The sequence below is a fragment of the Mesoplodon densirostris genome, chromosome 2 (assembly GCF_025265405.1).
Source record: "Mesoplodon densirostris isolate mMesDen1 chromosome 2, mMesDen1 primary haplotype, whole genome shotgun sequence".
In the NCBI taxonomy this organism is placed as follows: Eukaryota; Metazoa; Chordata; class Mammalia; order Artiodactyla; family Ziphiidae; genus Mesoplodon; species Mesoplodon densirostris.
The window spans coordinates 153072235-153088426 of record NC_082662.1 but is presented as its reverse complement, the minus strand read 5'-3'; the positions used below and the strand labels follow the sequence as shown (position 1 = coordinate 153088426).

At 46.7% G+C, this 16192-nt stretch overlaps 1 protein-coding gene and 1 long non-coding RNA gene across 3 annotated transcripts in view; one reads left to right on the top strand and one right to left on the bottom strand.

Annotated features, from left to right (window-relative positions):
- The first annotated feature begins 196 nt into the window (after nucleotides 1–196).
- Nucleotides 197–16192, top strand: part of LOC132484534 (uncharacterized) — a 33303-nt gene continuing 17307 nt past the window's right edge. Inside the window, exons 1-3 of one of the 2 annotated variants that reach the window (XR_009531215.1) lie at nucleotides 197–296; nucleotides 652–1270; nucleotides 2876–3679. This is a non-coding gene — a long non-coding RNA (uncharacterized LOC132484534). Of the gene's footprint in view, nucleotides 297–651; nucleotides 1271–2875; nucleotides 3680–16192 lie in introns of those variants that run through there. The other variant, XR_009531214.1, reaches the window with a different exon arrangement.
- Nucleotides 6554–15236, bottom strand: TEDDM1 (transmembrane epididymal protein 1). Its single transcript, XM_060089830.1, is given in 2 exon segments — nucleotides 6554–7382; nucleotides 15094–15236. Coding segments are annotated over 2 exon segments (972 nt in total).

The following is a 16192-nucleotide window of genomic DNA, read 5'->3' as shown; positions in this document are numbered from 1 at the left end:
CAGAGGCCCGGAGCCCGGGCGGATCAGCTGATGCGCGTCTCGGCAACTCGGCCATTGGGCGAGCCGCCGAGCGGGCGCCGCCGGGGTGGGGGCGAGACGACCCGGGAAAGAAAGAAAGGGAAAGGGCGGTGGGGGAAGGGGGTGTGGGGGAGGGGAGCGAGGAAGGGCGGGGCGGCGGCGGCGGCGGACCCAGTGCCTGCCGGGAAGGACCCCGCCGGCCCGGGCGGCTGCGCAGCGCCGCGGCGCCCCCGCCCGCCTGGCCTGGGGTCGGACCCGCAGCCCAGTATTGCATTCAGGTCGTATATTTTGCGGGAGAGTTCTCTCTTTTACTAGGTCACACTGCACGCCCCAGAGCTCCCAGAGGAAATTCTGACCCACGGGCACCCACTTTTGCCTTTTGCTGTTAGAGAACCCCCGGCCCCCTTTCCCGGCCCTCGGGTCAAGTTTGTGAGGGAGCTCGCGGGGCGGGGGAAGCCCTGGGCTCGCTGCAGCCGTGGCCAGGCGTGGGAGGGGGCGGCGCAGACAGGGGGCTGCCGGAGGTAGGCCTGGAAGAGCCCCCTCCCCGGCTCTCTCGGCGGGTTTGGGGATGTGAACAGAAGTCTAGGATCTCACATTGGTACTGAAAGTGCTGTGTTTTGTCTCATTCCATAGAAGGGATCCTGGCGGGCGGAGACACAAGTCGGGAGACCTGATTCTGCCTCTGCCACACCTGAGGCAACTCTCGCAGCCTCTCTAGGCCCAAGTTCCCTCATCTATAAATAAAGTGGGACTTCCCTGGTGGTGCAGTGGTTAAGAATCCGCCTGCCAATGCAGGGGACACGAGTTCGAGCCCTGGTCCGGGAAGATACCACATGCCGCGGAGCAACTAAGCCCGTGCACCACAACTGCCGAGCCTGCGCTCTAGAGACTGTGAACCACAACTACTGAGCCTGCACCCTACAGCCCACGAGCCACAACTACTGAGCCCGTGAGCCACAACTACTGAAGACCACGCGCCTAGAGCCCATGCTCTGCAATAAGAGAAGCCACTGCAGCCCGCGCACCGCAACAAAGAGTAGCCCCTGCTCTCTGCAACTAGAGATAGCCCGTGCGCAGCAACGAAGACCCAACGCAGCCAAAAATAAATAAAATAAATTAATAAAATAAATAGAGCGGTTCAAGAAAGGACCTTAAGAGTCGCCCATCAGATTTGAAATTCTGTGTGCAAACTGTTTCCCGAGGACAGCTGAAAGGAAGGTGAAGTCTTGGCATCTCCTCTTTGAAGCTCAGGGTATGTCAAAACTTTAGAATTCCTGAAACGAATTCTGTCCGTTTTTGTTTGTCAAGTAATTTATTGCACGTTTTTGTAATATGGAAAATGAGAATCAATACCCCTTCCTCCTCTCTCCTCATAGCCTTGCTATGATAGTTGAGAAAACGTGTATTGTGAACACAGTCTTGAAGTGGATGCTTGTCAACAGATACACAATAATTATATATATGTATATATGTATACAACACATACACAACACACACGTGAATATAATGTTTTCATTGCTACCAGTGCTATTACTTGATCATACTATTTTTATTTCCTGAATCCATCTGAAGGTGTCTAGCCTTTATTGCATCTTTCAAGAGCCCCAGTATTTGAGACTTTGAGGTTTTCTGTTTGAAGACTAAGAAGTCATGTTTCCAGGGCCTTTGGAAGAGAAAGGGAAGAAGTTTGCTCTTCTGGTTATTTTTTGTACCACAAATATGGAAAAGAAATGTTGCCTGTGACCACACACACATAACTTGGCTTCTTTGGTCAACATCCCTTCCCTGTGAGAGTGTGTCTAACACTGTAGTGATTTAAAATGAGAGATGCAAGATTCATCTCAAACAGGGGCTTTTGGTATGTTTCAGACAGGTAACACTGTGGACCAGGTAAGTCGCCTTGCGAGTGTAAGGGATTCCATCCTTTATGTGATCCTTCGATATGATGGTTAAAAGCTGGGCTTCAGTTCAGGCAACGCAGGTTCAGATCTGGTCTTTACTTCTTTTTTTTTTTTTTTTTAATGAAGGTGTGCTTTTTCAAATGCCAGTAGAAGGCTGATTTTTTTTTTTTTATTGAGTGCAGTGACTTTATGAGGTAGGCGCTATTGTCCCTGGTCTACAGCTGAGAAGACTATTACTTTTTTTTTTTTAGAAGATGTTGGGGGTAGGAGTTTATTAATTAATTTATTTTTGCTGTGTTGGGTCTTCGTTGCTGTGCGAGGGCTCTAGTTGTGGCAAGCGGGGGCCACTCTTCATTGCGGTGCGCGGGCCTCTCACTATCGTGGCCTCTCTTGTTGCGGAGCACAGACTCCAGATGCGCAGGCTCAGTAGTTGTGGCTCACGGCCCTAGCTGCCCCGCGGCATGTGGGATCCTCCCAGACCAGGGCTCGAACCTGTGTCCCCTGCATTAGCAGGCAGATTCTCAACCACTGCGCCACCAGGGAAGCCCTTGGGCTTTCCTTCTTACCAGCTTTGTGTTGGGGTAGATACTTAGCCCTAGAGCCTCAGATTCCTTGCCTCCAAAATAAGAATAACGGCTACCTTGTATATTGTAAGGATTAACTGTGATGGCACATGCATATAGTAAATTTTTAGAAAAGAGCAATAATAATTATTATAGGCCAAGATAATCTGATGGGATTAGATTATTTCTTTCCCCACCATGACCTGTGAAGTACAACTTCCTAACTTTGCATAATGCTCTACCATTGGTTTTATGAGAGTGGGCTTAGATCTGGTAACAGTGAGCTGTCTTCATTCCATTTCTTTCTGTGATGTCTTGAGTTTAAATTGTTGAGGAGGGGGCGTGAGGGAGGGGAAAAGTCATGTTCTTGTTTTAAAAAATGTTAATTTCCAGGTGCCAAACTGCCAGAAGTGAACCAGAGCTTTTTACTGTACTCATCACCACCAGCACCCGAGGTGGGGATGGCACACAGAATAGAAAATGGAAAAGTAAGAAGCATGTGCAGTTCTTAAAGCTTCTAGTCTGTGAGTGCCTGCTGCCCTTGCTGGTGTCTTAACCTCCCTGAGCAGCTTATTCATCTTAGTGTCCCCCAGTAGTGTCCAGGGTGAGTGGTCAATAACCGATGTTTGTTGACCACACAGAAATGACAGCGGCACCATCAAGAGAACATGTGCTTTGAGCTGCTTTTCCAAGAATGGAAATGGATTTGCTTTGATCCATTCATGTGACGGGGGCATACTTTTTGAGGGTTAGGAAGGTAATACATGACTACTTAGTTTTTCAGGCAGAACAAGAGGCCTTGTCCCCCTTAGTCAGCACCATACTTAACCCAACCGAATTAGGGCCCAAATGAGTCCAATGATTGTTCAGGGAACCTTAAAAGAGTATGAGGGAAGAAAAATCAGAAGAAAGTCCTTAAACTAACTGGTTCGCCCCCAGAAACCCAGACTGTACTTTTAGAGAAGTTAGAAGTAGAATGGACTGTTTGATCCTGTTTGACTTTGCTGTGTCTGCTGCCCTTTGTTCTCTTTCTCCGTCTTCCCTAAATTGCTACCCGCCCCCCATTCTCCACTCGCTGCCTAAAAAGCATTAGAGCACTTGAACGGATGAACTCTTCTGTACACCCAGTATCAAAGCACACAGGGGATTCTGTTACATGTGCTTTGAAGTCAGGTTTTTCTCTCTTAGAATAGAGCAGCTGTGTCCAAGGGGTGGGTGGAGTGGGAGAGAAATATCACAGGTAAAAATTTGGTTCCAAATCTGCAGAAATGACTGACGACTAAAAAAAAGCATTTCTTCAGTGTTGTTCTGCTGCTTGAAATAAAGGCCTTGTCTTGGGTGGGCTTTACCTGTGAGTTCTCTCAATTTCTTTCTCTCTTTTAAAGGACCCATTCTCACTCTGCAGGTCGTAAGCCCTTAATCTAGTGATCTGAGCGTGCTTTCCCAGGGCCTGTGTGGTTGGTTGCCTTGCACTCATTGGAGACAAGATTTGGGGTAAGGCTCAAACGTACTCAAACCTTCAACCAGAACATATAGTTTGGGAAATGGAGTTTTTCCAACATTTGAATGATTTCAGTAGGCATTGAACAAAACCCTTAACTTAGGCTAAAGAGACATAGCTGAGACTCAGGCTTGAGGAACACCCTGGAAACCCAACCCAGAATTATAAATTTTTTTTTTTTAATAAACCAACGCCAGTTCTTTCCAAAAGAATAGACCATTGTATATCTTAAAGCAAAACAAAAATAAAACAAAAGAAAAAGAAACAGCCTTGGAAGTTGATGTCATTACTCTTAAAGCACATTTTGGGGAAAAGCTGCAATTGACCAAGCCTTCAAATTTCACAGTACACAATTAAAGAAGGAAAGACCAGGTTTTGTGTCAATTTGGTATCTAGCACTGAACCCAGAGGAATTGTTCTTTATCTCTTTTCTGATTGTTTGATATTCTTAAGCTCAGGTTAGGAAATTAGAAATTCAAGTCTCAGCTATTTTTTTTTTTTTTTTGTCTGATTTGAGTTTTGTTGAAGGCCCCTGGAAACCATTCAAATATAGAGAACACTTCGTTTCCTAGGCTACACCTTTTGATTGAAGGTTTGGGTCTGAGCCCTACCCCAAATCTTGTCTCTAATAGGAAACTGCTTGGAGAGTTGGGAGGAATTAAGTTCATCTTAGCTAACGACATGGTAAAATAAGTGCTACTGAGAAAATTACAGCTGTATCATTCTAGAATGAACCTTCAAATCATTCTAGCTGACCAGTGAGGAAGCTGAGGACTTGCTCACTTGCAGTAGCTAGCTGGATTCACCTTAGTGCAGTATTTCACAGGCCAATATGCTTCCAAGGTGCAATTCCCTTGAGAGCCTTTTTCTGTTTCCCTTCCTTCAGCCTTCTTGGGCTGTGGATGATGCATTCCTGGGACACCACCTCTAAACTCCGAAATCCCTACTGTACCCACTAAGGAAAGTACCCAGTCCAGGAACCAACTAGTTTACCTCTGAATCCTGCATTGTGGCTTACCCAGTGCCTTACATACAGTGGACGTTCAATATATTCTTTGTGAATAACTAGATTAGCAGGGGAAAAATTGCTGTATGACAGGTTCTTATTTTTTATTTATTTATTTTTTTTTTGCGGTACGCGGGCCTCTCACCGTTGCGGCCCCTCCCGCACAGGCTCCGGACTCGCAGGCTCAGTGGCCATGGCTCATGGGCCCAGCGGCCATGGCTCATGGGCCCAGCCGCTCCGCGGCATGTGGGATCCTCCTGGACCGGGGCACGAACCCGCATCCCCTGCATCGGCAGGCGGACTCTCAACCATTGCGCCATCAGGGAAGCCCCTTCTTTTTTTTTTTAAAGAAGAAGTTGGGGGTAGGAGTTTATTAATTAATTTATTTATTTTTGCTGTGTTGCGTCTTCGTTTCTGTACGAGGGCTTTCTCTAGTTGTGGCAAGCGGGGGCCACTCTTCATTGCAGTGCGCGGGCCTCTCACTATCGCGGCCTCTCTCGTTGCGGAGCACAGGCTCCAGACGCGCAGGCTCAGTACTTGTGGCTCATGGGCCTAGTTGCTCCACAGCATGTGGGATCCTCCCAGACCAGGGCTCGAACCCGTGTTCCCTGCATTAGCAGGCAGATTCTCAACCACTGTGCCACCAGGGAAGCCCCTATGACAGGTTCTTTTTAAAGGAATCTTTGGAGATCATTTTGTGTATTTAATAATCTGTTTCGTTGTTTTGTGAATCTGGGATCTTCATAGATAAATTTTCTTCCTATTCTCAAGGCATGTATGGATTTATCTTTGTTCTCTAGATTGATTGGAACATTATTGAAGCTTATTTAGAAGTTTAGGAAATTTAGCATTGTGGTCAAAAACTGACTAGGATCAGAGTGTGTCCTTTAGTTGGTACTTTTCCCAAAGATATCCTCGACTGGATCCACAGCCCATCCTCCCTCACTCCTATCCCATTAGTTGATTTGAATCCTTGTTTATTGCACATTTCCACGCCAAATTTTAGCGGGAAGCAAACAGCGCTTGGGTACATTTTCTGGATATTTGGACAATACGTAAACTTGGCTCTATATTTTTTCTGACCTCCTTTCCCCTCCCCCCACTTTTTTGGAACCGGTTCTTAGGAGACTTTTTACTGGGTTGGAGAGTGAGAGGCTTGGCTGGGGTGATGTGAATATAGTGCCCTCTGGTGGAACTTTGTGAGAATTGCAAATTTCTCCCCCCCAACCTTAAAGAGTGTTTGAGAAGTCTTTTCTTGGCTGGCCTTCAAGGGGGAGGGCTTCTCTGTTACATCTCAAATACTATAGTACATTAATAGCATGCAAGTTTATTCCTACACTGGATATTTTAGAGATATTGTGTTGGGGATATCAACTGATTACTTGAGGTTTGTTTATCATTATAAAATTAGGCCTCCAGTGACTAGAAATGGGCGGCGGGCAGCACCTGTGCTTTTTCATCATCTGACATCAATGTGTATGAGAGGTAGACAAAAAAGGAGTTCCCCCAACAAAGGTAATTGGAAAGAGTCTAGGAACCAAGAATTAAGGGAAAATAGCAGGGATCAGAAAACTTGGTCACAACAGTTGTTATCCTCAGCCCTCACTAGGATCTGAGCCCAGACATTTAAGACCCAGCTAGAGGTTGAGAGTCTGCCAGACTCTGACTGATCCACTTCCCGCAGCAATTTGTAGAGGGGTCCCACGGTGCTCGTGTAACATGGGGCTTCTCTGGACCCCGTCAGCTTCCAGCTGGGACGGTAACAACCATGCCACAAGGAAGAGACGCCATAGATTCCCAACAGGCACAAAGCATTGATCATCACGTGCCAGCAGAAGAAGGTGGTGACAGACATGATGTCAATGATGTCATCATCCTGCCCCGGGTAGCCGGTGACTGGTTTGTACAGAATGAAGCCGGCCTGTACCAGCCAGGAGCCCATCATCTGAAACAGAAAGGTCTCGATCACTGAGAGTTGAAGCGTGTCGGGAACCCACAGCTGTACGGTCAACGCCAGCATCAGCAACAACACCACCAAGATGAGCAGAGAGTGAACCTGCAGCTCCACCCCTGCTGAGTCCTGAACAGGCGACACCAACAACAGCAGTAACACATAGAAAGTCAGCACCAGGGTCCCTTTTTCTAGGGGCACACAGCACTGAGGCAGCAGGTTCTTGCTTACAACATCCACACAGCCGTTGAGGGTGAGAAGGATGAACGTGGTGACATGCTGCCACTCTTTGGCGTACATAAGTCTCGGGAGCAGCTCCCTGTTCATCAGTATCAGCCCTCTCTTCACGCAGCTGATCTACGCTGTCAAGCCAGAGCCAGCCAGCGTCTTCAGCAAACCTCCGTAGGATATTTTCCACAGCCTGGCTCATCTTCCCTTATTCCTGGGAGGGGATGAAGGATACAGGAAAGAGCCACTGAATATCACAGCTTTGGAGACCACTACTGCTTGATACAGTCCATATGAGAGTAGAAACAGGTTCCCATTGAACTAGAAGTCCCTCTAAGGAAGGTGAGAAGAGTAAAACCAAAGCACGTCCACACCTTCTGGGGCCACTTCAAGATCTGGACTTTGGAAAGAATTGCCTTCCACCAACGTTTATCATTTCGCCCCACCCACTGCTCCCCCATAGAGAGGAAGTGCTTCTTAAAACAAGCCTACGACTTTGGTGGTGTAAAGCCTCATTGTTCCATTCCATTCTGGGACGTTGGGAACTAACTGGCTTCTGCCAAAGAAGAAAGCTGGTGAATGTGCCTTTAGGGGCTCCCCTCTAGGGCCCTTGGGGTGCTTCTGGTCATACTTGTCCCCTTCCCCTATGGCTTCCTTCCCCTGGTACTGCCCAGCACTCAGAGAAGGACACAGAAGCATGGGATGGGGTTAGAGGTTGCCATGGTCTCCAGAGGAAACCTGGGCACTCACAAATCCTCAGGTTTCCTTTGGTATCTCTCAGACATAACTTTGGCCTGATTACAAAGTTTACTTTCTGGATACATATATTTAAAAACATTTGGATATATGAGCATGTTTCGTACCTATCTGGCTTTTCTTCTTTTATAGACACGTTCTGAGGATCACCAAGAAAGGTCCCTTCCTCTCCTCCCCTTATCTTTTCACCTCCCCACCTTTGTCTCCCCAATTCAGCATTTCTACTGGCCAGTAAATGGATCTGAAAAGCTAACTTTTGATACTGATTTTAGAAACAGTGGGTATTTGGTACTGTGTCAACCTAACTAAGCTTGAGCTATGTTTCCTAGAGTTACCTTCCCTATATGATTCCAGATTGAGTTGGCTGCAAGAGAAGTTTACAAGAGAACCTAAAGATGGAAATGAAGCAACCTAAGACACTCTGAAGGTGTAGGGTACCAGGCGCCACTGCAGTTCACGCATTCAGTTACTGATCTTCTGGCTCAACTCCTTGGCATGGACAGCCAGGCCTACAGCTCCCTCAGCTTCTCTTTGTGCAAAGGGTACCAGCTGCTTCTGCAGGCCACCTGCCACTGAAGTATGAGGTGATGAGAGGAAGACAGAGGCTTCAGTCTATCTTCATAAGCTGCAGTTTGTCCTTGCTCTTCCCCAACTTCGTGTAATATACTTCTTCCTGACTGCTGCCAATTTGGGCTGAAATGGCCTCCACCCCATCACACAGAGAGGCAAGAGCCTTCCACAGACTTCCTCACTACAAATGTGTAAGGTCTAATATCCATAAGAAATCCATATTCCCATGATCTATCCCTAACTGATACAAGGGATTAAGGTGTAATCCCTAAAATGTAGAGACCGTTGAGAGGAGTGACTCCAGTGAGCTAGTGTTGGCCATTTGGATTTTAATGTGAATTAGCCCATCAGCTTCATTTATCTATGACTCCGCTAGTGTCTAATGCACCTCAGAAGACAGAGTGCTAGGTATTGGGTAACAGCCAGCTGAGTATAAGGCAGAGAGGATGGTGAAGAACAAAGTACAGATAATGTGAAGCTCATAGGTTCTGGGTTTACTGTGGAAGGTACATGGAATAGGAATTTCTCTGGGGGTGATGATAATGCTGAGGGGAGAGGAAGTTCATTGCTCAACGTGAATGGTACTGACATCACAGTCTTCTGCATAGTCATCTGTGCTTACAGTACAAGTAATGCTGTGGAGCAGAGAGGCAGTACCTGTATGCTGACAGTGCCCCTAGTGAAGAGGAGGAGAACTTACACACAGGTCACAGCACTGCCTCTGAGACCTCACCCCTACCCAACTACCTACACTTGCGCAAGTCCACTTAATTCCAGAAAAAGTTAAATCTCTGCCCTTGAGGATGACAGTAATTCAGATTTCTTCTTGCTATTTAGAGGTTTGGTGGGGCTAGGGATTTGAGTGTGAAGGGAAATTAGAAAAGCAACACTTAATTCAGCTTTCTGTGGGATTTTTCTAACTTTAAATTTTTTTTTTTCTTTTTTTGCGGTATGTGGGCCTCTCACTGTTGTGGCCTCTCCCGTTGCGGAGCACAGGCTCCGGATGCGCAGGCCCAGCGGCCATGGCTCACGGGCCCAGCCGCTCCGCGGCATATGGGATCCTCCCAGACCGGGGCACGAACCCGTATCCCCTGCATCGGCAGGCGGACTCTTAACCACTGCGCCACCAGGGAGGCCCTCTAACTTTAAATTTTAAAGTTAAGTATTTTTTTTCAATTAATATACAATCATTGTAGAAAAGTCAGATAAAATGCATCAGCAAAAAGAAGAACGTTACAAATAATCTAATTTCATAATCTGGAGGTGACCATTGTTACCACTGAGGTGTAGAAACAGTTCTAAGAAAGCAGCACAAAGAATGGAAAATGCATCGACTGGAAGTCAGAAATCTGCCTTCTCACTCCAGGGCCCCTTGATTTGCTGCGTGTCATACACCTCATTTAAAAAAGACTGAGTGTTGAACTTAACTTTCTATTAAAGTGAAAATAAAAGGGCATGAATATGGTTGCACAGAAGTGAACATGTTTATCTTCTGTCTCCTTCTCCCTTCTGGTGAATTATCAAAACACTGGGAGAGCTCTGTAGTGCTCAATGCTCAGAGGTAGGAGATTCAAAGGGAAAATCTGAGTGACGCTTCTGAAGTAGTCAGGAGGAGAGAACCCAAGGGATTCTCTTAGGTTCTTGGATTTGCTCTGGGAGAGGCACAGGGTCCATCGCTCCTCTATGAATCAGCAGGGCCAGGACAGGAAGCATGTGGTTACAGGCCTCAGGAGGAGCCACATTTGGTTGCTTTTAATGTTGCTTCTAGTACTTCGAGGCTGTGGTCCTAGTAAGGTGGGGGCAGCAGAGCTTTCTCCAGCTCCTATCCTCCTCTCCCCAGTTGTTCCTGCAGCTGTGAGTCAGTGGTTAGAAGAGGAGAGAGAACAGCAGCACTGACCCCACAGCAATGTGAGGTTGAAAGTGGAACATATGAGGACAAGGAGCCCCACTTAAGGTCCCGTCTGGGTTGCTCTGGCCCCCACCTTGGCCAGGCACCAGGGCTGCATGTTGTTCATTAAAACATGAACATCCTGACCAAGACTTTGAAGACAGGAATCACCCATCCCAAACCAGACACTCACTGCCCACCAGTCGCTAGAAGGAAGCCAAAGATGGTGAATGATTAGCAGAGCTGGCAGACAGCTCCAGAGTCTTTGGACACCAAGTGCCTCGAAAGAGTTTCCTGAGGAAAATTCAGCTTGACCACAGGAGCCCACGGAAGTCCTTCATGGTCTGGCTGCCCCACGGCGAGACTCCCCCTCAGACCTGTCTCCCCTACCCACCACCCCATGTTCTTGAGGGGCCCCAGGCACAGCCACTGCCACTTGTCTGGCATGAAATGCCAGGATGAGCCAGAATGCCTTCAGGAATTCAATACATATGAATTTACTAAATGTTGTGAGATAATCTTGCCCTCACAAAGCTTACAATAGAGTTAAAGATGTAGTAGACTCAGACATGCACAGGAAATATACAAATTACACACTAATTAGAGAATGTCATGCTGAATGATGAGTGCAGATTACAATAGTTCAATGACAGGAGGTGTTCCTGGGGGAGGTTCAAGGTTGTTCAGAATCATCCCTGGATATGTCTTAGAAAACTGCCAGAAACTCAGGGAAGGTTCTAGCATCAAGTACTTTCTAAAGCCTTTATACCAACTTGAAGGGAATCCGTCAGTTCTTATTGTTGCAGGGCCAACATGGCTAAGAACCCAGTGCTGTACTGGGTGTGTTGTAGAGTGGCAGGGCCAATTAAAGGCCTGCCCCCCCCCCCAGTCTCTAATGCTAAGACAAGGGCTCCCGTGGGGGAAGGCATGGGACCTTGAGATCTGGAATGGGGAAACGGGAGGCTGAGAGGTTTGAACTCCCCAATTCCATAGGACCTCTCTTTCTGATGGAGGAAACCCATCTTCCCACTTGAGAGAAAAAGTCTTCCTCTGCATAAACGCCTTTCAGTGACTGCACCCGGGATGGTCCCATCACCAGGGGATACCAGTCTTTATAGGACCTACTCCCACCACTCTTAATACCTCCATGTCCCTAACAAGGGTAGATCCCAACACAGCCCAGACAAGGGGGTACAAGACCTGGCCTGAGGTGAGAGAGGGAATCGACCCACCAAAAAGGTTACAAGACCTCACCAATCAGCATTGGCAAGAGTATGGGGAATGTGGATGTGAATGAATTCTAAAGGTGTTTGACTATGTAGAATGAAATTGAAGAGTTGATTGAGCCTCATTTATCAATATCAATTGACTCTCCTGAGATTCTAGGTTTAATACGTGGCTTGAGCATCTGGGAATGGTATAAATATCGATAGTTGGCTAGTTTGGCCAATTGAAACCTGGGCTCAATGGCGGCCTACAGTCAGCAAAGTTGACATACTGGAACTTCCCTGGCAAACTCTAGAGAAGCACTGCCAAGCAGAACATTCTGCAAGGATGAGAAGTTCCTAAAATCTGTGCTGTCCACTATGATAACTTCTAGCCACTTGTGGCTATTGAGCACTTGAAATGTGGTCAGTGCAACTAGGGAAGCAAATTTTTCATTGTAATAGATGGAAATTTAACTAGCCACATGTGGACAGTGGTCATTGTAGCAAATGGTGCAGTGCTAGTGTAAAGAGCCTGAAGGCTCAGGAAATGGCAAGGTGACTTCTTTTTGAGCTGAGTCCACTCTCGCTGCATCCCATGGGTTTTGGTTTTTTGTTTGTTTGTTTTTGCGGTACGCAGGCCTCTTACTGTTGTGGCCTCTCCCGTTGTGGAGCACAGGCTCCGGACGCGCAGGCTCAGTGGCCATGACTCACGGGCCCAGCCGCTGTGCGGCATGTGGGATCTTCCCAGACTTGGGCATGAACCCATGTCCCCCGCATCGGCAAGAGGACTCTCAACCACTGCGCCACCAGGGAAGCCCATCCCATGGGTTTTGATACATAGAGCGCTTTCACTGTCATTCACTTCTGAATAATTTTTCCATTTATATTGTCATTATTACTTTATTTATTTTTTATTTAACCCAAAAGTTATCTGGAAAACATTTCTCTTTTTATTTCTATCAGTTTTTATTTTATGGATATAGAGGCCACAGTGTTAATGCATTAAAATTGATAATTGTTATATCTTCTCTGTGAGTTGAAGGTAATAGAAAGGACAAAATATATTTGTCCCTTTTAATGTTAGTGATTCTCATCTTTAGTGTTCTTTTGTCTGATGTTAGTATTATAACATCTATTTTCTTTTATTATTTTTCTAGTCTACTTTAATGCCTAAGTTCTCAGCCTTTCTGTGCCCAGTTGTTTAAGCATATATCTTATAATAAACATATAGCTTGACTTTTTATTTTAACCTGTTCTGAAAATCTATTAATTTGACAGGGGAATTTAAGATACTTACATTTACTGTGATCATTGATATATTTGGACTTATTTGTAGAATTTTATTTTATGCTTGCATTGTTTCTTATTTTAGTCCTGACCCCAGTTCCATTTTAAAAAATTTCCATAGGACTGAGTAACTTACATTGACTGGAATTAAAATTTCTTCTAAAACAAATATATGTCTGTTAGAATTGAAGGCGATGGGAACTTGAGACTGGTGATACTTTACTGTGCTTCTGTGTTCGTCCACTTTCCTCACCCCTCTGGCTCCAGCTTTGTAAAACTTTACAGACCATCCTGTTGAATCCTGAAACCTTGACATTCCATATAGGCATGTCACATAGGCAAAGCTGTCCTTGGCTTCTCATGGCACCAGTTGTTTATGCAACAACCTCTGTTCTTTCATTCCTCAAGTAAATCAATTTTATATGTGAAATTTAACAAAAACCAAGGCCTTACCCCACTCTTCAGAGCAGCACCATCTAAGGCAGCAGTTATTGGTTAGTATCTTTTCTGCCTGCTAAAAAATACATTTTGAGACATCCTAAGAAACAATAGGATGTGGTGGTTAGTCGTCCAGACCCTGGGCCTATTCTGCCATGGCTGGAATCTCAGCTTTTCTGTATTCTGTTCCACAGCAGTGATTTCCAGCATTCTATCTTCCAACTCACTTATCTGTTCTTCAGCCTCAGTTATTTTGCTATTGATTCCTTCTAGTGTATTTTTCATTTCATTTACTGTACTGTTCATCACTGTTTGTTCTTTAGTTCTTCTAGGTCCTTGTTAAACATTTCTTGTATCGTCTCAATCTGTGCCTCCAGTCTATTTCTGAGATCTTGAATCATCTTTACTATCATTACCCTGAATTCTTTCTCAGGTAGATTGCCTATCTCCTCTTCATTTAATTGGTCTTGTAGGTTTTTACCTTGCTCCTTCATCTGCAACATATTCCTCTGTCATATCATTTTGGCTAACTTACTGTATTTGTGGTCTCCTTTCCTTAGGCTGCAGAATCATAGTTCCTGTTGCTTCTGGTGTCTGCCCCCGATGGGTGAGGTTGGTCCAGGGGCTTGCGTATCCTTTCTGGTGGGAGGTACTGGTGCCTGCACTCTGGTGGGTGGAGCTGGGTCTTGTCCCTCTGGTGGGCAGGGCCATGTCAAGGTGTGTTTTGGGGGGTGCCTGTCAGTTTAGTATGACTTTAGGCAACCTGCTTACTGATGCGTGGGACTGTGTTCCTGTCTTGCTGGTTGTTTGGCCTGAGGTGTCCAGCACTGGAGCTTGCAGGCTGTTGGGTGGAGCTGGGTCTTGGTGCCAAGATGGAGACCTCCAGGAGAGCTCATGCCGAGTGATATTCCCTGGGGCCAGGAATTCTCTGTCAGTCCAGTGGCCACGACTTGGTGCTTCTACCACAAGGGTTCAGGTTCAACCACCAGCCAGGAAAGCAAGACCTGCAAGCCACGCAGCGCAGCCAAAAAACGAAAAAAGAGAGAAAGAAAACAAACAAATAGACAAACAAAAAACCAAGACAAACAATAAAAACAAAACTAACAAAAACAAAAAAACAAAAAAACAACAAAAAAGCAAAGAAAACCAAAAATAAACACAAAAATGACAACAAAAAAGAAAACAAAAACAAAAAAAGAGCAAAAACAAAGAAAAATAGAAAAATTAAAAATGTATTTTAAAATTAAATAAATAAATAAGTAAAATTTAAAAATTAAAACAAGACAAAACAAAAAAAATTCCCTGGGGCCTCTGCTATCAGTGTCTTTGCCCCCGTGGTGAGCCACAGCCAACCCCTGCCTCCCCAGGAGGCCCTGCAAGACCTCTAGGTAGGTCTCTGGACCTGCTGTGAGCACTGTGGGGGCAGCTCAGACTCTGACCTGGCCCAACTCCCATGTGTACTTGCCCCTAAATTCCACAGCTGCTGACGCTAGACTGGTCTCAGCTGTGGGAGCACTCATCCATTCAGATTTTCTGCAGGCGTTGGATATACCAGGCCTATAGCAGGGGTTTAATCCATGGCTTGTGCAGCTGCATGGAGAGATTTCAGTTCCTCTTCCTTAGTTGCACAACCTCTGGGGCTCAGCTTTGGTTTCAGCCCCACCTCTGATTGTGGGCCATCTTGAGGCATCTGCTTCTCACCCAGATGAGAGGGGGTGAAGACAGCAACTGACTGGGCACACTTGCTTGCTTAGATTGGAGGGACAAGAGGTGGCTACCAACTGGGGCATGCGTGCTTGCTCAGGCAGACGGGCAATAAGGCAGCTATGACTGGTGGTGTGTGCGCGCTCACTCCCATGGGATCCCCCTCTAGGGCCCACGGAGGCACGGGCTGGCAGGAAGCTGTGACAGACTGGGGCATGAACGCTCACTCTGTTGGGAGTCCCACGCAGTGCCTGCAGAGGCAGGTGCTGGTGTGTGAGGAGAGAGGCCCACGATGGTGGCCCTGCCCTTTGCGTGCCACTCAACAATGGTGCCTCACTTCCAAGGCAGTCCACGCTTCCTCCAGCAGGATTCCCGGCTGCAGAGGTCCTCACTCCCGTCCCTTCAGGCCATCTCCGCACAGCCAACAGAAGTCCTTTCCCCAGGTCCACTCTCCTAACCCCACACTTCAGCACCTAGGCCCTACCAGCATTGGCAGACACCCATCTCAGGCTGGGGCGTGCAGGGCTGTGGCCCAGACCATCTGTGCAAGTCTTGCTCTGTCCTGCCTGCCACAGACGGGCCACTGCACTTTCTTCTGATAGCCCCTGAAGCCCCCCCTCTATTTCAGCGTATTTTGCCACTAGCGGGGGACCTCCCTGGGTGCAGCTCCCCAGGCCTACTCCTCTCCTCTCCTTCACCTCCCCACCAGGGGTACAGGTCCCAACCCATTTCCTCTTTTCTTTTTCTTCCCTTTCTCTCTTTTGTTCTACCCAGTTATGCGGGGATCTTTTCTTGTCCTTTTAGGTGTCCAAGGTCCTCTGCTAGTGTTCAGCAGGTGCTCTGTGTGAATTGTTCCACTTGTAGATGTATTCTTGATGTGGGGAGAAGTGGAGAGATGTGGGGACTTGTGGGAAGAAGTGAACCCCAAGTCTTCCTATTCCACCATCTTGACCTCGACTTGGTCTCAGCATTTTTGAGGAACAGAGATAAGGCCAGTGTGGGAGGAGTTGAGCCTTCAAGGTAGGAGAGCAAAGCAATGGGCACGACTGTATAGACACTGTCAGCTCACATAACGCCCTGTGTGTGGTGGGAACAGCTGGGTTTTATCCTAACTGCCATGGAAAGTCACTGAAGGATTTTAATCTGGGAAGTGACCTGACGTGATTTATATTT